This window comes from Oncorhynchus masou, chromosome 32 (genome assembly GCF_036934945.1).
Source record: "Oncorhynchus masou masou isolate Uvic2021 chromosome 32, UVic_Omas_1.1, whole genome shotgun sequence".
In the NCBI taxonomy this organism is placed as follows: domain Eukaryota; kingdom Metazoa; phylum Chordata; class Actinopteri; order Salmoniformes; family Salmonidae; genus Oncorhynchus; species Oncorhynchus masou.
Window position 1 is genome coordinate 16569444 of NC_088243.1, and position 26614 is coordinate 16596057.

The 26614-nt window shown below is 43.9% G+C and overlaps 1 protein-coding gene across 5 annotated transcripts in view; it reads right to left on the bottom strand.

Annotated features, from left to right (window-relative positions):
* The window catches only part of LOC135525626 (B-cell lymphoma/leukemia 11B-like), a 110893-nt gene extending 93040 nt beyond the window's left edge, over nucleotides 1-17853 (bottom strand). For all 5 annotated transcript variants that reach the window (XR_010453198.1, XM_064953361.1, XM_064953359.1 and 2 more), the window contains exon 1: nucleotides 16848-17853. Coding sequence is in view for 4 of the 5 variants with exons in the window: in XM_064953361.1 (XP_064809433.1) it covers nucleotides 16848-16905 (58 nt within the window). In the remaining variant the exon portion in view is untranslated. The remainder of the gene's footprint in view (nucleotides 1-16847) is intronic.
* Between the last annotated feature and the right edge of the window lie 8761 nt (nucleotides 17854-26614).

Below are 26614 nucleotides of genomic sequence, written 5' to 3' on the forward strand. Positions count from 1 at the left end.
TGTATGGAGTCACAGACACTGTTAGACCACTATACAGACCCAGGGAGTCCTGTATAAATCAACCTGTGAAAACCCTGTATGGAGTCACAGACACTGTTAGACCACTATACAGACCCAGGGAGTCCTGTATAAATCAACCTGTGAAAACCCTGCATGGAGTCACAGACACTGTTAGACCACTATACAGACCCAGGGAGTCCTGTATAAATCAACCTGTGAAAACCCTGTATGGAGTCACAGACACTGTTAGACCACTATACAGACCCAGGGAGTCCTGTATAAATCAACCTGTGAAAACCCTGCATGGAGTCACAGACACTGTTAGACCACTATACAGACCCAGGGAGTCCTGTATAAATCAACCTGTGAAAACCCTGTATGGAGTCACAGACACTGTTAGACCACTATACAGACCCAGGAGTCCTGTATAAATCAACCTGTGAAAACCCTGTATGGAGTCACAGACACTGTTAGACCACTATACAGACCCAGAGAGTCTTGTATAAATCAACCTGGAAAACCCTGTATGGAGTCACAGACACTGTTAGACCACTATACAGACCCAGGGAGTCCTGTATAAAAAACCCTGCATGGAGTCAACCTGTTAGACCACTATACAGACCCAGGGAAAAATCAACCTGTGAAAACCCTGTATGGAGTCACAGACACTGTTAGACCACTATACAGACCCAGGGAGTCCTGTATAAATCAACCTGTGAAAACCCTGCATGGAGTCACAGACACTGTTAGACCACTATACAGACCCAGGGAGTCCTGTATAAATCAACCTGTGAAAACCCTGTATGGAGTCACAGACACTGTTAGACCACTATACAGACCCAGGGAGTCCTGTATAAATCAACCTGTGAAAACCCTGTATGGAGTCACAGACACTGTTAGACCACTATACAGACCCAGAGAGTCCTGTATAAATCAACCTGGAAAACCCTGTATGGAGTCACAGACACTGTTAGACCACTATACAGACCCAGGAGTCCTGTATAAATCAACCTGGAAAACCCTGTAAACCCTGTATGGAGTCACAGACACTGTTAGACCACTATACAGACCCAGGGAGTCCTGTATAAATCAACCTGTGAAAACCCTGTATGGAGTCACAGACACTGTTAGACCACTATACAGACCCAGGGAGTCCTGTATAAATCAACCTGTGAAAACCCTGTATGGAGTCACAGACACTGTTAGACCACTATACAGACCCAGGGAGTCCTGTATAAATCAACCTGTGAAAACCCTGTATGGAGTCACAGACACTGTTAGACCACTATACAGACCCAGGGAGTCCTGTATAAATCAACCTGTGAAAACCCTGTATGGAGTCACAGACACTGTTAGACCACTATACAGACCCAGGGAGTCCTGTAAATCAACCTGTGAAAACCCTGTATGGAGTCACAGACACTGTTAGACCACTATACAGACCCAGGGAGTCCTGTATAAATCAACCTGTGAAAACCCTGTATGGAGTCACAGACACTGTTAGACCACTATACAGACCCAGGGAGTCCTGTATAAATCAACCTGTGAAAACCCTGTATGGAGTCACAGACACTGTTAGACCACTATACAGACCCAGGGAGTCCTGTATAAATCAACCTGTGAAAACCCTGTATGGAGTCACAGACACTGTTAGACCACTATACAGACCCAGGGAGTCCTGTATAAATCAACCTGTGAAAACCCTGTATGGAGTCACAGACACTGTTAGACCACTATACAGACCCAGGGAGTCCTGTATAAATCAACCTGTGAAAACCCTGTATGGAGTCACAGACACTGTTAGACCACTATACAGACCCAGGGAGTCCTGTATAAATCAACCTGTGAAAACCCTGCATGGAGTCACAGACACTGTTAGACCACTATACAGACCCAGGGAGTCCTGTATAAATCAACCTGTGAAAACCCTGTATGGAGTCACAGACACTGTTAGACCACTATACAGACCCAGGGAGTCCTGTATAAATCAACCTGTGAAAACCCTGTATGGAGTCACAGACACTGTTAGACCACTATACAGACCCAGGGAGTCCTGTATAAATCAACCTGTGAAAACCCTGTATGGAGTCACAGACACTGTTAGACCACTATACAGACCCAGGGAGTCCTGTATAAATCAACCTGTGAAAACCCTGTATGGAGTCACAGACACTGTTAGACCACTATACAGACCCAGGGAGTCCTGTAAATCAACCTGTGAAAACCCTGTATGGAGTCACAGACACTGTTAGACCACTATACAGACCCAGGGAGTCCTGTATAAATCAACCTGTGAAAACCCTGTATGGAGTCACAGACACTGTTAGACCACTATACAGACCCAGGGAGTCCTGTATAAATCAACCTGTGAAAACCCTGTATGGAGTCACAGACACTGTTAGACCACTATACAGACCCAGGGAGTCCTGTATAAATCAACCTGTGAAAACCCTGTATGGAGTCACAGACACTGTTAGACCACTATACAGACCCAGGGAGTCCTGTATAAATCAACCTGTGAAAACCCTGTATGGAGTCACAGACACTGTTAGACCACTATACAGACCCAGGGAGTCCTGTATAAATCAACCTGTGAAAACCCTGTATGGATTCACAGACACTGTTAGACCACTATACAGACCCAGGGAGTCCTGTATAAATCAACCTGTGAAAACCCTGCATGGAGTCACAGACACTGTTAGACCACTATACAGACCCAGGGAGTCCTGTATAAATCAACCTGTGAAAACCCTGTATGGAGTCACAGACACTGTTAGACCACTATACAGACCCAGGGAGTCCTGTATAAATCAACCTGGAAAACCCTGTATGGAGTCACAGACACTGTTAGACCACTATACAGACCCAGGGAGTCCTGTATAAATCAACCTGTGAAAACCCTGCATGGAGTCACAGACACTGTTAGACCACTATACAGACCCAGGGAGTCCTGTATAAATCAACCTGTGAAAACCCTGTATGGAGTCACAGACACTGTTAGACCACTATACAGACCCAGGGAGTCCTGTAAATCAACCTGTGAAAACCTTACATGGAGTCACAGACACAGACTAACCGGAACACTACACTACAGCCTGAACCCAGCTCTACAGTATTCTAGGATGTGTGCCACATAGCACCCTATTCCCTATTAAGTGCACTGGCCCATAGGGTTCCGGTCAAAAGTCATGTACTATATAGGGAATAGGGTGCTATTTGGGATGCAATCTCTGTCTGCTACTCTCACACTGATAGACAAGTATAGACTCCTCACCAAACATCAAAACACACACACACGGACAGACAGACAGACAGACAGACAGACAGACAGACAGACAGACAGACAGACAGACAGACAGACAGACAAACAGAGAGACAGAGAGACAGAGAGACAGAGAGAGAAAGAGGGAGGAAGAGAGAAAGAGGGAGAGAAAGAGAGAGATAGAGGGGGGAGAGAGAAAGCGAGAGAGAGAGAAAGCGAGAGAGAGAGAATGCGAGAGAGAGAGAGAGAAAGAGAGAGAAAAAAGGATGAGGCGTTCCACTGGAGGAGAAAACAAAGGCACAGGACATGCAGGAGCAGGAAGGAAGAAGGAAAAAGAGGAGAAACAAGGATGAAATATGCAAGCGTATTAATCATAGGGACCAGGCAGACATGTTGTTAAATTGCCCTGGGGAGAATGCCCTGTCTGAGAGAGGAGAGGAGCACACCTTCTGCATAGGTTTATTTACACCACATAATGACCAGCTTTCTGCTAGAGATACCCATTATCTAATCATCCATCTATTTAGATCGCTACCACCATCATCTAATCATCCATCTATTTAGATCGCTACCGCCATTATCTAATCATCCATCTATTTAGATCGCTACCGCCATTATCTAATCATGCATCTATTTAGATCGCTACCGCCATTATCTAATCATGCATCTATTTAGATCGCTACCGCCATTATCTAATCATCCATCTATTTAGATAGCTACCGCCATTATCTAATCATGCATCTATTTAGATCGCTACCGCCATTATCTAATCATCCATCTATTTAGATCGCTACCGCCATTATCTAATCATGCATCTATTTAGATCGCTACCGCCATTATCTAATCATGCATCTATTTAGATCGCTACCGCCATTATCTAATCATCCATCTATTTAGATAGCTACCGCCATTATCTAATCATGCATCTATTTAGATCGCTACCGCCATTATCTAATCATCCATCTATTTAGATCGCTACCGCCATTATCTAATCATCCATCTATTTAGATCGCTACCACCATTATCTAATCATGCATCTATTTAGATCGCTACCGCCATTATCTAATCATCCATCTATTTAGATCGCTACCACCATTATCTAATCATGCATCTATTTAGATAGCTACCGCCATTATCTGATCATCAATCTATTTAGACAGATACCGCCATTATCTAATCATCCATCTATTTAGATCGCTACCGCCATTATCTAATCATCCATCTATTTAGATCGCTACCGCCATTATCTAATCATGCATCTATTTAGATAGCTACTGCCATTATCTAATCATCCATCTACATTACATATGAATCTATATTTATCCACAATTATTATGAAATTGGTAACATGGTGACAAAGTGAACTCAAAATGAATATTTTATATTCTTAAAAAAACAATATAAATATATATATATATATATATATATTTATATTGTTTTTTTAAGAATATAAAATATTCATTTTGAGTATATATATATATATATATACATACATACATAGCTCAGTAAAATCAAATTCATCAGATTTATTCATCAAATCTCTAATCTACAAATTAAAAGGAACGGACATGTGGTTAAAGATTTCTGTCATAACATAATTATCTTAGCAAATGTTGGTTATTAGGAATGTTTGAAAGAGAAATAAAAAGAGAGAAAGTGAGGAGAGCGAAGGAGATGAGGAAAGAGAAGAAGAGGAGGAGAGAGGAGAGGAGGAGATGAGAGGAGAGGAGGACAGAAGGAAAGGAGGAGAGAGAAGGAGATGAGGAAAGAGAAGAAGAGGAGGAGAAAGAAAAAGAGGAGGAGAGAGAAGGAGAGGAGGAGATGAGAGAAGGAGAGGAGGAGAGAGAAGGAGAGGAGGAGATGAGAGAAGGAGAGGAGGAGATGAGAGAAGGAGAGGAGGAGAGAGGAGAGGAGGAGAAAGAAGGAGAGGAGCGGGGAGAAGAAGAGGAGGACAGAGAATGAGAGGAGGAGAGAGAAGGAGAGGAGGAGAGAGAAGAAGAGGAGGACATATAAGGAGAGGAGCAGAGAGGAGAGGAAGACAGAGAAGGAGGTTTGCGGATGCTATAGGACCAGCTGCCAGAGAGAGAGAGAGGTGTTGACAGTTAGAATGTACAGTAACCGTGGTGTGTTAAAGCTGATATCATCAAAAAGCCACCACCGCTCACTCTAACTCCTACTACCTACGCCCCATCCCCCCATGACAACACATACACACACAATTAGGAAATATGGCTTTCTGCTCTCTCTCAATCTAACTACTAGTGCTGCATGCCACCCGCACACACAGCCTAAGAGCTCCCCCTAGCAGGTGAAAGGAAGCACATCTAGATTGAGAGGGAGAGAGATAGAGAGAAGGAGAAGGAGAAGGAGAAGGAGAGGGAGAGGGGGAGAGAGGGAGAAAAAAGAAAGATAGAGGGAGGCAAATAGAGGCTTCTCCACCATAGAGGAGGTATTGAAACAGCTGACAAGTCATGAAGTCAAAGACAGCGTTAAAAAACCTAGTGATCACAGACAGACAGTTCACCATCCCTAAAGTAAGCAAACCAGGATTCTGGCATGCAGGTTAAGGAGAGGGAGAAAGCGGGTGAGAGAGAGAGCAGGGGAAGGAGAGAGAGAGAGAGAGAGAGAGCAGGGGAAGGAGAGAGAGAGAGCAGGGGAAGGAGAGAGAGAGAGAGAGAGCAGGGGAAGGAGAGAGAGAGAGAGAGAGAGCAGGGGAAGGAGAGAGAGGGGGGGGGTAGTTTCAGTGACCGTTTTTTTTCATGTGGTATTAAAAGTGGGGATGGTGCAGTATTAGTTAACTATCAGGGACATGGATGGTACAGTATTAGTGGTCTATCAGGGACATGGAGGGTACAGTATTAGTTAACTATCAGGGACATGGAGGGTACAGTATTAGTGGTCTATCAGGGACATGGAGGGTACAGTATTAGTTAACTATCAGGGACATGGAGGGTACAGTATTAGTGGTCTATCAGGGACATGGAGGGTACAGTATTAGTAAACTATCAGGGACATGGAGGGTACAGTATTAGTGGTCTATCAGGGACATGGATGGTACAGTATTAGTAGTCTATAAGGGACATGGAGGGTACAGTATTAGTAAACTATCAGGGACATGGAGGGTACAGTATTAGTTAACTATCAGGGACATGGAGGGTACAGTATTAGTGGTCTATCAGGGACATGGAGGGTACAGTATTAGTAAATTATCAGGGACATGGATGGTACAGTATTAGTAAACTATCAGGGACATGGATGGTACAGTATTAGTAAACTATCAGGGACATGGAGGGTACAGTATTGGTGGTCTATCAGGGACATGGAGGGTACAGTATTAGTTAACTATCAGGGACATGGATGGTACAGTATTAGTGGTCTATCAGGGACATGGATGGTACAGTATTAGTAAACTATCAGGGACATGGAGGGTACAGTATTAGTAAACTATCAGGGACATGGATGGTACAGTATTAGTGGTCTATCAGGGACATGGAGGGTACAGCATTAGTAAACTATCAGGGACATGGATGGTACAGTATTGGTGGTCTATCAGGGACATGGAGGGTACAGCATTAGTAAACTATCAGGGACATGGAGGGTACAGTATTAGTGGTCTATCAGGGACATGGAGGGTACAGTATTAGTTAACTATCAGGGACATGGAGGGTACAGTATTAGTGGTCTATCAGGGACATGGAGGGTACAGTATTAGTAAACTATCAGGGACATGGAGGGTACAGTATTAGTGGTCTATCAGGGACATGGATGGTACAGTATTAGTGGTCTATCAGGGACATGGAGGGTACAGTATTAGTTAACTATCAGGGACATGGAGGGTACAGTATTAGTAAACTATCAGGGACATGGATGGTACAGTATTAGTAAACTATCAGGGACATGGAGGGTACAGTATTAGTGGTCTATCAGGGACATGGAGGGTACAGTATTAGTTAACTATCAGGGACATGGAGGGTACAGTATTAGTGGTCTATCAGGGACATGGAGGGTACAGTATTAGTAAACTATCAGGGACATGGAGGGTACAGTATTAGTGGTCTATCAGGGACATGGATGGTACAGTATTAGTGGTCTATCAGGGACATGGAGGGTACAGTATTAGTTAACTATCAGGGACATGGAGGGTACAGTATTAGTGGTCTATCAGGGACATGGAGGGTACAGTATTAGTGGTCTATCAGGGACATGGAGGGTACAGTATTAGTAAACTATCAGGGACATGGAGGGTACAGTATTAGTGGTCTATCAGGGACATGGAGGGTACAGTATTACTAAACTATCAGGGACATGGAGGGTACAGTATTAGTGGTCTATCAGGGACATGGATGGTACAGTATTAGTGGTCTATAAGGGACATGGAGGGTACAGTATTAGTAAACTATCAGGGACATGGAGGGTATAGTATTAGTTAACTATCAGGGACATGGAGGGTACAGTATTAGTGGTCTATCAGGGACATGGAGGGTACAGTATTAGTAAATTATCAGGGACATGGATGGTACAGTATTAGTAAACTATCAGGGACATGGAGGGTACAGCATTAGTAAACTATCAGGGACATGGAGGGTACAGTATTAGTGGTCTATCAGGGACATGGAGGGTACAGCATTAGTAAACTATCAGGGACATGGAGGGTACAGTATTAGTGGTCTATCAGGGACATGGATGGTACAGTATTAGTAAACTATCAGGGACATGGAGGGTACAGTATTAGTTAACTATCAGGGACATGGAGGGTACAGTATTAGTTAACTATCAGGGACATGGAGGGTACAGTATCAGTTAACTATCAGGGACATGGAGGGTACAGTATTAGTAAACTATCAGGGACATGGAGGGTACAGTATTAGTTAACTATCAGGGACATGGAGGGTACAGTATTAGTGGTCTATCAGGGACATGGAGGGTACAGTATTAGTTAACTATCAGGGACATGGAGGGTACAGTATTAGTTAACTATCAGGGACATGGAGGGTACAGTATTAGTGGTCTATCAGGGACATGGATGGTACAGTATTAGTTAACTATCAGGGACATGGATGGTACAGTATTAGTTAACTATCAGGGACATGGATGGTACAGTATTAGTTAACTATCAGGGACATGGAGGGTACAGTATTAGTGGTCTATCAGGGACATGGAGGGTACAGCATTAGTAAACTATCAGGGACATGGAGGGTACAGTATTAGTTAACTATCAGGGACATGGATGGTACAGTATTAGTAAACTATCAGGGACATGGATGGTGCAGTATTAGTTAACTATCAGGGACATGGAGGGTACAGTATTAGTGGTCTATCAGGGACATGGAGGGTACAGTATTAGTGGTCTATCAGGGACATGGAGGGTACAGTATTAGTTAACTATCAGGGACATGGAGGGTACAGTATTTGTTAACTATCAGGGACATGGATGGTACAGTATTAGTAAACTATCAGGGACATGGATGGTACAGTATTAGTTAACTATCAGGGACATGGAGGGTACAGTATTAGTGGTCTATCAGGGACATGGAGGGTACAGTATTAGTTAACTATCAGGGACATGGAGGGTACAGTATTAGTTAACTATCAGGGACATGGAGGGTACAGTATTAGTTAACTATCAGGGACATCGATGGTGCAGTATTAGTTAACTATCAGGGACATGGATGGTAAAGTATTAGTACACTATCAGGGACATGTATGGTACAGTATTAGTTAACTATCAGGGACATGGAGGGTACAGTATTAGTTAACTATCAGGGACATGGAGGGTACAGCATTAGTAAACTATCAGGGACATGGAGGGTACAGTATTAGTGGTCTATAAGGGACATGGAGGGTACAGTATTAGTAAACTATCAGGGACATGGATGGTGCAGTATTAGTTAACTATCAGGGACATGGAGGGTACAGTATTAGTAAACTATCAGGGACATGGATGGTGCAGTATTAGTTAACTATCAGGGACATGGAGGGTACAGTATTAGTTAACTATCATGGACATCGATGGTGCAGTATTAGTTAACTATCAGGGACATGGATGGTAAAGTATTAGTACACTATCAGGGACATGTATGGTACAGTATTAGTTAACTATCAGGGACATGGAGGGTACAGTGTTAGTTAACTATCAGGGACATGGAGGGTACAGCATTAGTAAACTATCAGGGACATGGAGGGTACAGTATTAGTGGTCTATAAGGGACATGGAGGGTACAGTATTAGTAAACTATCATGGACATGGAGGGTACAGTATTAGTGGTCTATCAGGGACATGGAGGGTACAGCATTAGTGGTCTATCAGGGACATGGAGGGTACAGCATTAGTAAACTATCAGGGACATGGAGGGTACAGTATTGGTGGTCTATCAGGGACATGGAGGGTACAGCATTAGTAAACTATCAGGGACATGGAGGGTACAGTATTAGTGGTCTATCAGGGACATGGAGGGTACAGTATTAGTAAACTATCAGGGACATGGATGGTACAGTATTAGTGGTCTATCAGGGACATGGAGGGTACAGCATTAGTAAACTATCAGGGACATGGAGGGTACAGTATTAGTGGTCTATCAGGGACATGGAGGGTACAGCATTAGTAAACTATCAGGGACATGGAGGGTACTGTATTAGTTAACTATCAGGGACATGGATGGTGCAGTATTAGTGGTCTATCAGGGACATGGAGGGTACAGTATTAGTAAACTATCAGGGACATGGAGGGTACAGTATTAGTAAACTATCAGGGACATGGAGGGTACAGTATTAGTGGTCTATCAGGGACATGGAGGGTACAGTATTAGTAAACTATCAGGGACATGGATGGTACAGTATTAGTTAACTATCAGGGACATGGATGGTACAGTATTAGAAAACTATCAGGGACATGGAGGGTACAGTATTAGTGGTCTATCAGGGACATGGAGGGTACAGTATTAGTAAACTATCAGGGACATGGAGGGTACAGTATTAGTGGTCTATCAGGGACATGGAGGGTACAGCATTAGTTAACTATCAGGGACATGGATGGTGCAGTATTAGTGGTCTATCAGTGACATGGAGGGTACAGTATTAGTAAACTATCAGGGACATGGAGGGTACAGTATTAGTAAACTATCAGGGACATGGATGGTGCAGTATTAGTGGTCTATCAGGGACATGGAGGGTACAGCATTAGTAAACTATCAGGGACATGGAGGGTACTGTATTAGTTAACTATCAGGGACATGGATGGTGCAGTATTAGTGGTCTATCAGGGACATGGAGGGTACAGCATTAGTAAACTATCAGGGACATGGAGGGTACAGTATTAGTAAACTATCAGGGACATGGAGGGTACAGCATTAGTGGTCTATCAGGGACATGGATGGTACAGTATTAGTTAACTATCAGGGACATGGAGGGTACAGCATTAGTGGTCTATCAGGGACATGGAGGGTACAGTATTAGTGGTCTATCAGGGACATGGAGGGTACAGTATTAGTAAACTATCAGGGACATGGAGGGTACAGTATTAGTGGTCTATCAGGGACATGGAGGGTACAGTATTAGTGGTCTATCAGGGACATGGAGGGTACAGTATTAGTGGTCTATCAGGGACATGGAGGGTACAGTATTAGTAAACTACCAGCGACATGGAGGGTACAGCATTAGTAAACTATCATGGACATCGTTGGCAGTTGGACAGGTGAACCAACGGCCATCTAATCAGGAGAATGAGTTTAGGCATGCTGCTTTCCGAAGCCATTGTCTTTCACTGAGTAATGAATTATTCACTAATCTCAAGAAGCTTTTTCTGTTTCTCTCTCTCTCTCACAGAAACCCCCCCCCCCAACAGTGGGTGACTTCAAGATTCCCTAAACAACAACAGTACCAGAGATTTCTGCCTTGCTCCCTCTGCTTCTAAGATCTGTGAATATTATGGATTTATATTTTATGGTTCCTAACACGAAAAAAATATTGTATTCAAGCCTTTCGGAATTCATAAATTAGGGCCACATTAGAATTATTAAAACATTGTTCCCCAATCACAAAGACTATCATCATCCAGCTTTGAAACGGTTCAACAAAAAGGCCCACGGCGTTAATAAAAAAAAGGTATTTCAGTTATTATTTTAGGGGATAATGTATTTTTCATTCCAAACAGCACTATTGAGCTCCATGCAGATATTAATTCTCACCGAGACACAGAGACGGGCAGAAACATCTCCATCACACCTCAGAATGAGCACTGTTCTTTCCTCTGCCTGCCTGTTTGTCTCTCTGGGTTCTCTACGGAACAAAGACCAGCACAGTGGGTTTTCTCTCTGGTCCCCCTCACTCCCAACCCAATGGGAAACATGCATCTCAAGTGGTCGCTGCTGCAATTTACACACTTTGTCACATGCCGGGCCGATAGTCAGTGTGTGTGTGTGTGTGTGTGTGTGTGTGTGTGTGTGTGTGTGTGTGTGTGTGTGTGTGTGTGTTTGTGTGTGTGTGTGTAAACATATGTCAGACGCTACCTCTTCATATACTCTCTATAAATCATAAATTGCTGTTTTCTAGTTCTAACAGAAATATTTTGCATAAATGTTAACGGTTTAACACCTATAAACTTATTGGGCATAGTGTGTTAAAATTACGAAATTATTAGGAGTAAATTGTATTTACTAATAAATAAATAAAAATGATTAAATATTTCAATATAAATATATAGAAAATATCTGATCATTATAAAGTCACAAGAATATATATTGGACTCCGTTCCCATACAAAATAACCACATCACTTACCGCAGCCTACATCAGCTATAAATTGCCCTATGAAAATAACATACAGCTTTAAAAACAGAATACAGCTTTAACGCAGCATACAGCTTTAACGCAGCATACAGCTTTAACACAGCATACAGCTTTAACACAGCATACAGCTTTAACACAGCATACAGCTTTAACACAGCATACAGCTTTAACACAGCATACAGCTTTAACCCAGCATACAGCTTTAAGGCAGCTTACCAATGATAGTGTTTCATTTCCATGTGTGAAAACATGCTTAAATCCCCCCCCCCCCCAAATGAAATAACATATTCAAACTGATATCCATGCAGCACTTGGAAATGTTTCAATGTTTCACACATATTGAGCGGCGGGACGTGTTTTAAATGTAGCACACACAACCTCAGAGCTGCTGCCGAGCCTGTAAAACTATTGAAGTGCAAGACTGCAAAGTTTGCAGCTCTCCCTGCCTTCCTTCGCTGAGAAGAAAACATCTGAATAAGCCAGTGCAACTGAAACGTTGTAGAAGCCTGAGGAAGACCTCAACTTAAATACCACTGAAGACCATAGACGACGTGTTGACTAGAAAACACACACACATATTTGACTGCGTTCTCAAGACCTCCCCCTTTGGTAAAAAAGGCAGAGAGATAAGAGGAGACATAGCACACTTTTTCACCATTGTATGTCAGAATAATATTAGAAATGAATTAATTCCAGTAAAGATCGTCAGAAAATACCCATTGGTGACTTCAACAGAAAGAAGATTTAATAAGGTTTAATTAGATTTAAACAGGTTTAATTAGATTGAATTAGGTTCAACAGATAAATACATGTTTACCTTCTTTTACACAATTTCTCACCGGTAAAAACAAACGCTTTTGCTACATTAAATATTGGTTGCTGCAAATGTATATACGATCTAGTGCATGAAAAAACTGATTTTGCTGATGCCGCATGTGCATGTGAAATTGTGAATTCACATGTGTGAATTTGCATATGCGTGTGTGTGTGTGTGTGTGTGTGTGTGTGTGTGTGTGTGTGTGTCTTCAACCATAAATCCCAAAAACCATTGCGTCTCTGACACATAGATGATTAAATGTGCAAGCACCATACCACAGCTTGCAGCCAGCTCTCTTCCCATGTCTGAACACCCATCATTTAGAAGTGAATATCACTTTCCAGATAGATTTGACCTGCGAGACATTGAGACTACCCCTAATCATCCAGGCATGGGGTGTGCTGTACTATTCTACTGCAGCATTTAAAACTCACTGAAGGCCGACCCTTACCAAGGTTTAATGTTGTAAATGAGTGTGTCTGCATATACACACACCCACACTAACCTTAACCCCTAAGGCTAGACTGAACGCCTAACCCCTAACCCCAATTGTAACCCTAATCCTAAACCTAACTTCTAAACTTAAATTAGCTTTTGTCCCCATGGGATAGTGGGAAATGTCCCCATGAGGGAGAATTTTCCTTGTTTTACTACCCTTGTGGGGATATTTGGGGATTTTTAGGCACCTACAAGGGTAGAAGAACAAGATGTGTGTGTGTGTGTGTGTGTGTGTGTGTGTGTGTGTGTGTGTGTGTGTGTGTGTGTGTGTGTGTGTGTGTGTGTGTGTGTGTGTGTGTGTGTGTGTGTGTGTGTGTGTGTGTGTGTGTGTGTGTGTGTGTGTGTGTGTGTGTGTGTGTGTGTGTGTGTGTGTGTGTGTGTGCGTGTGCATGTGTGTGTGTGTGTGTGTGTTTTCACTATAACAGGAAGGCAGAGTACACTACAAGGCCTTGTGTGTGTGTGCACACTCATACCGTTCTGAGGGTTGTCTCAGGGGTAGGTTGACGCTCAGATTTTCACTCATATTTCTTCCATCCCCTCAACCATAGTCTAACATTGGAAATTGGATTTGGGGACAACACTAAAACAGGTCTGTTCTACCTCGGCTGAAGCATACCTCTCTCTGTTCTCTCTCTCTGTTCTCTCTCTGTTCTCTCTCTCTCTGTTCTCTCTCTCTATCCCTCTCTCTCAATCCCTCTCTCTCAATCCCTCTCTCTCAATCCCTCTCTCTCAATCCCTCTCTCTCAATCCCTCTCTCTCTCTCACACACACACACACACACACACACACACACACACACACAAACACACACACACACACACACACGTCTTTGCAATCAGATCTAGGTCTGATAACTTGGAAAAGCTTTAGTTTCCAGATCAACAAGGTACATGAATATATATGACACATACCGATATAAAGTCTGTATCTCATAGGCCAATTTTAAAGTTTTACTGTCTGGTGTCCTGCAGAGTTAGTTAGAGTAAGATGGCGGTGATTTCCCCTCCACGGGACAAACAAAACATTGCTGCTATTTGAATCCATTTGCATGCCAATGACAACAGGAGTGAAGACAACAGGATGGGGTTATAGCTAGAGGAAAAATCTCTGTGTTTGAGAAATGATGGTAGACTGACTGGAGCTGAACCCATCACCCACAAACCTGTATCCAGAGGACTGACTGGTATATGTATAGACGCACACACACACACACACACACACAGACAAATATCAAGTCACACACATACAAGGATTGACAGGCATACGCGCACGCACACACACACACACACACACACACACACAGAAATGATTGGGGCATAAAAGTGAGAGGTGTGTGTGTTGGAGAGAATGTGCAGAGTACACAGTCCTAACAACACAAAACACATTGGACTCAGATGGCATCACCATGGAGTGCCTCTGTTCTCAGTTGGCTGCCTGGATTAGACTCTGACACTACTTCAGAACGCCATAGAAAAATAAATGATGGCTGGATGTAATTGATTTGAACTTGATGCCTTGAAAGTGTTGACCAGACTATAATTGATTCACAATTCTTCACATGTCTGGTTGGTGCTTTTCTAGGTAGCTAGACTGTAATAAAACTTTCTGTGTAACACCATGCTACTACCATATTTAAAAAAAGGTAACAAGTATCTTGCCGTTTAAAAATTCCTAATTTAAGATTTAATCAATGAATAGGTGTTTCACACACACTGATGTATGATGTAAAAATACAGATACCGTAATTATTCTTTCATAAAATGTCTGTGTTTCCTGCTTAATCTCTCATCGGCTCTCGGCTCTCCTCTACCTTGCCACCACACAGAGGTGGCTCTGTGCAGGCAGCACGCCGAAGACACTGCGCTCCGGCTCCTAACTGCGCTGTTTCTGCCTGCCAATATAACCTACACTTGTACAGGTCACCTATAGTGGGCTATACCTACAGCTGTAGCCTAGAAATCAGAACCTAGATTCGTTAGAATAAATTGGTGATAGATATCTAATAATAGCCTACAATGACGTTTGGACACACAATTGACTATTGGAAATAGAGATGTTTTGCAAAACAAATGCTGAATGGATTTAGAGTATAAACAACGGAGGACATATCCGCAAATCACCATTCAGCAAAACATTTGAAGGTAAATCCATATTGTCAAGACAGGAAGTAGGCTGACTTTCAATTATCTATTTGTATCGTGAGAAATCTGTATAAATAAAATATGAATGTAGCCTAAATACACCATGCCAAGGTATTGTTAAATTACTTCAGCTGTCATCTTCGCTCTATAATAATTAAATTCGGATTAAAAAAGCAGCAAAGCAAAGATAATAAAGTTGTTTTCATGCGTTAGTTTACCTGGCGCGAGGATATCTGACTGGTGCTCGACCAAGGGGAGGAGAAATCTGTACAATATTTATATATTTAAATGTGCTTATAAAATTAAACATTTCATCTGTCGGTTCACTATACCAACAAATTACAGGGATACCTGCTTTGGCTGTTCGATAAAAGTTTGGTGGTTTGATAAAATGCTTATTGTGTCGTATTAGCCTAATGTGAAAACGCTTGAAGATGTGGTCGTTTTCTGTTTGCTATGACACACAAGTTACATATGTAATGTATCTCAACACGATGTGTCAATGGGTTACTTCGCTATTAGATTAATATTATTACAATGACATTATTGGAAATGTATGAGATAATAAATTGAGTGAACAAATGCTTATGAGTGGACTATATACAGGAACTTGAAAGCGTGTTGAAACAGAATCATGTATGAATCGACTTTCAGAGTAAAAAAGCAATTATCTCCAAATTGTCGGAGGTCCATCCATTCACTAGAGCCAGGTATTATTCTTGGTTTTCTACTTGGCCCCAGATGACTTAGTGCAGCCAGATCCCTGACGGCCTAAAAGCACCAACAATAGCTTACACTTCACAGTTCAATTGTCTGTTTGGAAGAGAAAAGGGTTTGATGGTGAAATGTCATTATAAATGTTATTAAGATGCTGTATTTAATAGACATTTAATAAGGTAAAGCTATTTTTTAATTATACAGCTTTCACAAAAGTAGTCTCAACTAGTGTCCCATGCATAAAGTATATTTAACGTAAATGTTATGTGTAAAATATACGTAAAAAGTACAGAGTATATGCAACATGACATCTTTACTCTAAGTAAAAATTATTTATGGAAATGTCATTGTTAAATATTGAATATCCTATTGAATTTCTCCAATTAATTATACTGTCAAATGCCATAGTTTATAAACTAGTGAAACCTTGTCAGATTCCGTAGTTCAATAGTATTTTTTTCCAACCCTGATGTCACATGCTTAAGAGTTCACTATACCCTTTCTGATCAAATTAGCCAAATGTGGCAGTAAATACAGAAGTCAAATAATTTCACATTTAATGTTGTTTTTTTTCATAGTCCATCCATGAGTTGTGTGTGATTGAGTGAAAATGAAAAGCAGGTACTTACGTGCTATTAATTCTCTCTGTGACACGTGCTGTGGGTTCCCCTGCTTGCGACGGGACATTGCCCTGGCATTTACACTTGCATTGCCCGGGGACCAGCACTCTGAAGGATGGGCTCGCTTCCCTCCTATTGCCTCCACTTGCTCGGCACTCAACTTTTCCCGGGACCTCCAAAAGTACGAGGCTCCTGCGCTCGGACTGCCGGCCGGGGTGGGTGGTTGATCGTGCTTTGAGCTATTGGCTAGTGGTCCCCTCACTCCGAGAGGCGAAAGTGTCTTTTGCGCTTCGCCTCTTCGGTCCACTCTGCCCCTGTGTTTGTATGTGACGAGACCGTGGATAGCCTGTGCTATACCTTCAGTTCTCTTTCACCGCTTCTCTCTCTGTAGGTTACTCACACCATTTGGCAAAAAGTGTGTGAGAGAAGTGATCTGTCCGAGTAGAAAAAAGAAAGATGTCAGAAGTGAGGAAATATCCTTGGATGTTTGACGGGTGTAGTGAGTGACAGTTGGGATCAAACCCTGGCGAGTGTCCCTCCACCTTGTGAGAGAAGAAGAATCAGAACGCGATGGTCAGTGCGCGCGCTGACAGCTCGGAATGCGCTGGGTATCACTGTCCAGTCAATTGCCCGGCCACTGAACTTATTTAATTTCTTCTTTTAGAAACAAACACAAAAATAAAATAACAAATCGCAAACATTCACAATTACAATAATTGATAATACAATTTTACAAAATTATGAATCCAATTTTTCTTCTCGGGTACTTGGGTATCACCAAGTGATGGGCACTTCTGTTGGTGCAGCCTTGAGCATCAGCATGCAATGGCAGGTACTTTTCAGTCTCCTCAACTCCAAGTGCTCTGCCCCCTTGTACGGCTCTGTGTAGACCGGGCACACAGAACTTCCACCTCTTTTCTAAATAAATCAAGACCTGCACTCTTTTTTTCTCCCCTTTCTCTGTGTGAGTGTGACGATTGAGTAGTGAGTCCTGCTTCCCCCGAGCTCTCGGTCTCTCTGTGGCTAGGGCTGCCTCGGTACAATGGGATACAATTCAAGTTCAAGTGCGGACGTGACGTTAAGTCTACAGTGAGAAAGAAAAATGGCAGACTGCAAGAGCACTGAGGGCGACTAGTGGTGGCTTTTCACAACTATCGGATCACCAGCAGCAAGCGGTGGACAGCGCACTGTCGCGGTCTCTCTTAGATAGAGGAGCAGTGGACGGAGCCTCTCCTCTTACTGCCTCACACAGACAAGCACGAGGAAGGGAAAGTCGCAGTGTTCAGAAAAAGTCACGCTATTCTTTATGTTCAAATATCATTTTCCAGTGACCAATATACCCTAATAATAGAATAAGATTGTTTGTTGATTTTTTGCATAGAGCTGCTGGACAGTTTACAAGACAATTTCTATCAAATGCATTCATTGTCATCCGTCAAATATAATTTATTAGAAATATTATTCAAGTGGTTTTTTTTTACATATAGGTCTAAGGTGAATAGTTTTATAAGTGGATGACTTGCTAAGGTTTAGTCAACGATTCGTTTTTTTGCGGGCATTTCTGTACGCGCTGTTGACGTCCTATTCGATTACAATAGGAGCTAATAAGCAGGTAGGGAATATACATTGATATAAAGTTCTTGGAAATATAATATATTACGTGTCTTTTTACATTATCCATACAGACAACATTTGACCAGTATTCTGTAGTAACCTTCCCTCTGCTTGGCAATTTGCGTTGGAATGGAACATATTTGAACATAAAATCTCTGAACAAATGAATCTATCATAAAATACCAGAACACCTTTACTCACTGCAAATTCTCAAAATAAATACTCGGAATCAATTTTGATGTTGATTTGTCAACAGCAAGTGTAGCCTAGGCTACTGTAGTGCATCTTATTTATCTCTGAACAGGTTCTCCCCGCAGAGATTCATTTATATATATTTGGATTTCTTCAGAGTTACATATTCTCTCATAAATGTATCAAGACCTAGCAAAAGACGCAAAGCAAATTCCCGAGCTTCAAACACGATTCATCAGAGGTCGATCAAATACATAATGAATGTGCTTAGGCTATCTGTGCACTTTATTACAGAGTTATGCCTAGACCACCTGGCTATCCTATAGTCTTTCTTATTCGTTATTTACATAGTTTACACATGATTCGGGCTCACAAAGTATCCAATGATTTCCCAGAATAATTAAATACAGGCTATGTTTTTTTACATTTTGAAATGGAGTGTGAACTATTTATAATGTGAAAGTTAATTCCTCATTCCTGCATTCTTAATTCAAATCTATTTATCTCCGGATTCCATTATGGTTATTACCAGTATGGTACCAGGGAAGCATTTCATATGGATCCTCTTTTGCCCTAATTCTGCACACTGGAGTTCAAATCCATGATCAGGGCCTCATCAACAAGATGACACCAATAAATTACAGAAATAAACTTCCAAGTGGTATAAACTCAAGATGAAAATGAGAAACACACACTGGAACACAGAATGAGAAACAGATCCTCATCACACTGTGTCAGCAGCATCTATATTGTAGGCGTACAATGCAGATGCTCACCCCCATCCTCTGCTCTGCACCCCCACTGCCTGCCTGCCTGTCTGCCTGTGTGGGACTGCTCCAGTGCATGTGAGACTTGGAGACACACAAGAGCAAAGCACTAAGTAAAATAATGTGTTTGAGCTGAGCTTCTACCCTCTACCTACATGGGGCTGTAGTGGTAATCTTGTGCAAGTCTTACTGGGAGCTGATTGATGAGGCAAGGAGATAGGCAATAGTAAGGCAGGCGGTAAGGCAGGCAGCAGGGCAGGCAGTGTAGTGAGGGAGGCAAGCAGGCGGGACAGGCAGGCAGGCAAACAGGCAGGCAAAGAGGCAGACAGACCTGCAAGGATAGTCAGGCAGGCAGGCAAACAGGCAGGCAGAGAGGCAGACAGGCATATTGTGTGTTAGTGGGGGAGGGGGGATCATAACAAGTAAGTTATTGTGTAACTGATGAAGATATCTGGGACAATTGACAAGGCGAGTACAAAATAATGTTTGATTCAAAGGAAATATAGTATTCCACACCATCTAGAGTGGTTGTGCTCTGGTGAAAAGGAGGGCACTATGTAAGAAATGGGGTGCCATTTGAGATACACTATGACTATGTCTGTGCTGTGGTAATACATACATCTGGTTTTGATCTAGCGAGTGATGCTGTGCTGCATATTGTTCCAACACTCCCATTCAACTTTCAACCCAGACGGGCTAGGCTATCTATCTATCTATCTATCTATCTATCTATCTATCTATCTATCTATCTATCTATCTATCTATCTATCTATCTATCTATCTATCTATCTATCTATCTATCTATCTATCTATCTATCTATCTATCTGAGCAGCTCACTATTCACTGCAGCTGTACACAGCCCATCTGTGGCGGCAGGGTAGCCTAGTAGTTAGAGCGTTGGACTAGTAACCGAAAGGTTGCAAGTTCAAATCCCTGAGCTGACAAGGTACAAATCTGTCGTTCAGCCTCTGAACTGTTGCACTGTTCCTAGGCCGTCATTGAAAATAAGAATTTGTTCTTAACTGACTTGCCTAGTAAAATAAATAAATAAAATAGCCCATCCAACTACCTACCTCATCCCCATATTGTTTATTATTTACTGTTTTTTGCTCTTTTGCACACCAGTATCTCTACTTGCACATCCATCACTCCAGTGTTCATTTGCTAAATTGTAATTACTTCGCTACTATGGCCGACTTATTGCCTTACCTTCTTACTCATTTGCACACACTGTATATAGATGTTTCTATTGTTATTGACTGTACATTTGTTTATCCCATGTGTATCTCTGTGTTGTTGTTTTTTGTCGCACTGCTTTGCTTTATCTTGGAAAGATCGCAGTTGTAAATGAGAACTTGTTCCCAACTGGCCTCCTTGGTTAAATAAAGGTGAAATAAAAAATAAATATCTATCTATCTATCTAGACTTTTTAAACCTTTATAGTAAAACTTCTATAGTAGCCTATATATGGTGACATGGATTCACTTTGTCGAAAACAACAACTTTTCACAGACCTTTCTTAGTGGAGGGAATTACTAGGCATCAGAAAGAGAGGTGGGGGTTTATTTTTCACTAGACATGAACGGTAGGGCAAAAGTCAAAAGCAAACTCTCTGGTCATCCTTTCCTTTCCACATGGCGTTGATTGGCTCAGCTGATGCCGACTCCTATTGCTATTTAACACCCATCTCCACATCTCACTAGCTGGATTTGTGGGCAAACCCCCTGGAAAAACGTCCTCTTCCTCTAGCCGTATTTGAATCCGTGCATCATGCTTCACGCCACCCCGTGTTGAGATGTTCATGCATATTTATCTCCAAGTGGTGCCGGGTCAGGTACTCATCCATCTCTTCTTCCTCTGTCCGTTGATCACGGGGGTATCTGAAGGCCTGCTTTCCCAGGGTCGGCGCGGAACGCTGGCTGAGCCTCCCTCTGTACCAGGGGGTCTGCTCCACAGTTCTTCTCATCTGCTGAGGAACCATGAAATACACTTCTTTAAGCCTTAGTGGACTGTCGCTCACCGCTGGCTGAGACCGAGGCTGAGACTGCCGCTCACCGCTGGCTGAGACCGAGGCTGAGACTGCCGCTACTGCAGAGCACTGTGTAAAACCACCGCCGCGATGCGTTGAACGGACTTTGTTCATTCGTCCACATCGCCTTGAGTGCTCTTCCCTTCTCTCTCTCGCTCTCTCTCTTTGTCAATACCAGTCCATTTCCTTTCCTCTCCTATCTTCACGGCTCGTCTTGGCTGGGGCCCCGAGCTTCAGCTGTCTTCAGTAGCAGCTTGACAGACTCAGAGCCAAGCGCTTTCCTGTTTCCCTTCTTCCCTCCATACACCAGCACCAGTGAGTGGGAGGATATAAATAGACATTCTCATGCTCATTTACAATAAAAGAGGGGATTGCAGGTTGTTCCCTATGATGTCTTTTCCGTACTGTATAACAGAACACCCAACTCCTATTTGGAGGATATCCAACCGTTTTGTCTTTGCATTACTTAGCTGAAGGCATTACGTTGAAACGTAAATCATTTTCATGTTTAAGATTAAGTACATGCCAATGGTTTTGGTTTTAGGTGTTATGGAAAGTAATGTATGAGATTAAGATTAGTTTTCATTTGTTGGTTCATCCCTGTAGTTAATTCAGTGGTCAGAGAGAGGGACTAAGTAAGTGGAATATAGAATTCAATCCCACTGCGAACGCACTGTTGGGTCCTGGTCAAAAACAGAGCACTAAAAAAGGAATAGGGTGCCATAGGGCTCTGGTCTAAAGTAGTGCACTAAATAGGGAATAGGGTGCCAATTGGAACACCCATGTCTCATTCAAAGGTCACAAACTGACAAATCTTCCATATTTGACATCATACTGTAATCACAGCAGAGCAGAGTGAAATGTTCTCATAATCAGACCATTTCCTCATCATCACCCAGGTAAAGAAGAAGTGAACTGCCCATTTGAGTTGCCATGCATGGCTTATCGCGGCTCTCAGAATGTGCTCCTCATCCTTTTGCTCTCTGCTCTCAGACCCATGTTGGGCAACAGCAGTCAACTCTCTATTGCACCGGGGCCAATACCTCTCTGAGCTGAGGATCATCAGTGTTATAAGTTATGGGGATGCCCGTCGTCACGGCGACAATTCTTGGATGTAAATGTTCTGTTTTTGCCCCCTGGTTTAATTTGCATATGTAGTATATGCAGTGTTTGGGTTTTATGCTAATGCCAAATAAGCTGTTTCTCTAGGCTAATGATTCCAGCTGGCGATTAGAGGATAATTAACGGGAAATAGAGGTGTCCAACCGATTCTTTCGATGACTTGCATCCTAAAGAACAATTGTTCAGGAACGGGCTGCTAATATTTGGAGTCTTACGGTTTTATAATCACTCATTTTAACTGTTTGTTCTTTATACAATAAGAATGTATCATCATATTTTTCACTCTTACTCTGGAAGATACCCAAAAAAAATCACCAGAGGACTCAACGCTTCCCTCCAGAATATCGTATTCAACAGAGAAGTAAAGAGAGGCAGAGAGAGAGAGAGCGAGAAAGAGAGAGAGAGAGAGCGAGAGAGAGACAGAGACAGAGACAGAGACAGAGACAGAGAGAGAGACGAGATATGAATGTGACAGTGTTAATACCTCTACAGCCCTGTAACGTCTCCCAGACAAAGACTTGTAATGCAACAGTACCCTCTGTTGGCTAGCAGCTGCCAGATGCAAATTACAGGCCTCTGTCTCAGCACCCACTGCACAGAGCAGGCTTAGCTCGCTCATCGCAATTTGAGACCCCCCCTCTCTACCCCCCTACTACCATTCCTGGTAACCAACACCCCACCCCCCCTCTCTACCCCCTACTACCATTCCTGGTAACCAACACCCCACCCCCCCCCTCTACCCCCTACTACCATTCCTGGTAAACAACACCCCCCCCCTCTCTACCCCCCTACTACCATTCCTGGTAACCAACACCCCACCCCCCCCCCCTCTCTACCCCCCTACTACCATTCCTGGTAACCAACACCCCACCCCCCTCTCTACCCCCTACTACCATTCCTGGTAACCAACACCCCACCCCCCTCTCTACCCCCCTACTACCATTCCTGGTAACCAACACCCCCCCTCTCTACCCCCTACTACCATTCCTGGTAACCAACACCCCCCCCCTCTCTACCCCCCTACTACCATTCCTGGTAACCAACACCCCACCCCCCCCTCTCTACCCCCTACTACCATTCCTGGTAACCAACACCCCCCCCTCTCTACCCCCTACTACCATTCCTGGTAACCAACACCCCCCCCTCTCTACCCCCTACTACCATTCCTGGTAACCAACACCCCACCCCCCCTCTCTACCCCCTACTACCATTCCTGGTAACCAACACCCCACCCCCCCCTCTCTACCCCCCTACTACCATTCCTGGTAACCAACACCCCACCCCCCCTCTCTACCCCCCTACTACCATTCCTGGTAACCAACACCCCACCCCCCTCTCTACCCCCTACTACCATTCCTGGTAACCAACACCCCACCCCCCCCTCTCTACCCCCCTACTACCATTCCTGGTAACCAACACCCCACCCCCCCTCTCTACCCCCCTACTACCATTCCTGGTAACCAACACCCCCCCCCTCTACCCCCCTACTACCATTCCTGGTAACCAACACCCCCCCCCCCCTCTACCCCCCTACTACCATTCCTGGTAACCAACACCCCCCCCCTCTACCCCCCTACTACCATTCCTGGTAACCAACACCCCCCCTCTCTACCCCCCTACTACCATTCCTGGTAACCAACACCCCACCCCCTCCCTCTCTACCCCCCTACTACCATTCCTGGTAAACAACACCCCACCCCCCTCCTTCTCTCCGGATGCAAGGGAAGAAGAGAAGAACAGTCTTGTTTGTTGTCTTCAGTGGTGTACTACAGTTCTCTTGTTCTAGACCTGTCTGCCTGAGTCCATTTGAAAGTCAATGTTAAGTATGATTGATCACATAGAGATGCATGTCGCTGTACCCATAGACTGGGTCGACACTGTAGCCACATTAATAGATAGCAGGTTGATTTTAAACATGACCTGCCCTGAAAGAATATTCACTTTGGATGTCCTCCTTACTTGGTTCATGTTTGATTAAAAAGTGGTTTGGTGGTTTTATTTTCTTATTATAGATGTTGAGAATAAAAGGCAACCTTTAAAGTGCTAAAGAGTACTCCCAAGACGTTCTCCACATGACTCAAGTGTTTGAGGGGGAGCTCGCGAGCAGAGAACAAGCCCTTTAGCACAATTAACAATATCAAAGTTGAAATTATTCCCTTTAAAAGGGAATATGCTAATGATAGGTTTATTTATTTATTTATTTTTTTACATTTAAGTCATTTAGCAGACGCTCTTATCCAGAGCGACTTACAAATTGGTGAATTCGCCTTCTGACATCCAGTGGAACAGCCACTTTACAATAGTGCATCTAAATCATTTAAGGGGGGGTGAGAAGGATTACTTATCCTATCCTAGGTATTCCTTGAAGAGGTGGGGTTTCAGGAGTCTCCGGAAGGTGGTGATTGACTCCGCTGTCCTGGCGTCGTGAGGGAGTTTGTTCCACCATTGGGGGGCCAGAGCAGCGAACAGTTTTGACTGGGCTGAGCGGGAACTGTACTTCCTCAGTGGTAGGGAGGCGAGCAGGCCAGAGGTGGATGAACGCAGTGCCCTTGTTTGGGTGTAGGGCCTGATCAGAGCCTGGAGGTACTGCGGTGCCGTTCCCCTCACAGCTCCGTAGGCAAGCACCATGGTCTTGTAGCGGATGCGAGCTTCAACTGGAAGCCAGTGGAGAGAGCGGAGGAGCGGGGTGACGTGAGAGAACTTGGGAAGGTTGAACACCAGACGGGCTGCGGCGTTCTGGATGAGTTGTAGGGGTTTAATGGCACAGGCAGGGAGCCCAGCCAACAGCGAGTTGCAGTAATCCAGACGGGAGATGACAAGTGCCTGGATTAGGACCTGCGCCGCTTCCTGTGTGAGGCAGGGTCGTACTCTGCGGATGTTGTAGAGCATGAACCTACAGGAACGGGCCACCGCCATGATGTTGGTTGAGAACGACAGGGTGTTGTCCAGGATCACGCCAAGGTTCTTAGCGCTCTGGGAGGAGGACACAATGGAGTTGTCAACCGTGATGGCGAGATCATGGAACGGGAGTCCTTCCCCGGGAGGAAGAGCAGCTCCGTCTTGCCGAGGTTCAGCTTGAGGTGGTGATCCGTCATCCACACTGATATGTCTGCCAGACATGCAGAGATGCGATTCGCCACCTGGTCATCAGAAGGGGAAAGGAGAAGATTAATTGTGTGTCGTCTGCATAGCAATGATAGGAGAGACCATGTGAGGTTATGACAGAGCCAAGTGACTTGGTGTATAGCGAGAATAGGAGAGGGCCTAGAACAGAGCCCTGGGGGACACCAGTGGTGAGAGCGCGTGGCGAGGAGACAGATTCTCGCCACGCCACCTGGTAGGAGCGACCTGTCAGGTAGGACGCAATCCAAGCGTGGGCCGCACCGGAGATGCCCAACTCGGAGAGGGTGGAGAGGAGGATCTGATGGTTCACAGTATCGAAGGCAGCCGATAGGTCTAGAAGGATGAGAGCAGAGGAGAGAGAGTTAGCTTTAGCAGTGCAGAGCGCCTCCGTGATACAGAGAAGAGCAGTCTCAGTTGAATGACTAGTCTTGAAACCTGACTGATTTGGATCAAGAAGGTCATTCTGAGAGAGATAGCGGGAGAGCTGGCCAAGGACGGCACGTTCAAGAGTTTTGGAGAGAAAAGAAAGAAGGGATACTGGTCTGTAGTTGTTGACATCGGAGGGATCGAGTGTAGGTTTTTTCAGAAGGGGTGCAACTCTCGCTCTCTTGAAGACGGAAGGGACGTAGCCAGCGGTCAGGGATGAGTTGATGAGCGAGGTGAGGTAAGGGAGAAGGTCTCCGGAAATGGTCTGGAGAAGAGAGGAGGGGATAGGGTCAAGCGGGCAGGTTGTTGGGCGGCCGGCCGTCACAAGAAGCGAGATTTCATCTGGAGAGAGAGGGGAGAAAGAGGTCAGAGCACAGGGTAGGGCAGTGTAAGCAGAACCAGCGGTGTCGTTTGACTTAGCAAACGAGGATCGGATGTCGTCGACCTTCTTTTCAAAATGGTTGACGAAGTCATCTGCAGAGAGGGAGGGGGGGGGGGATTC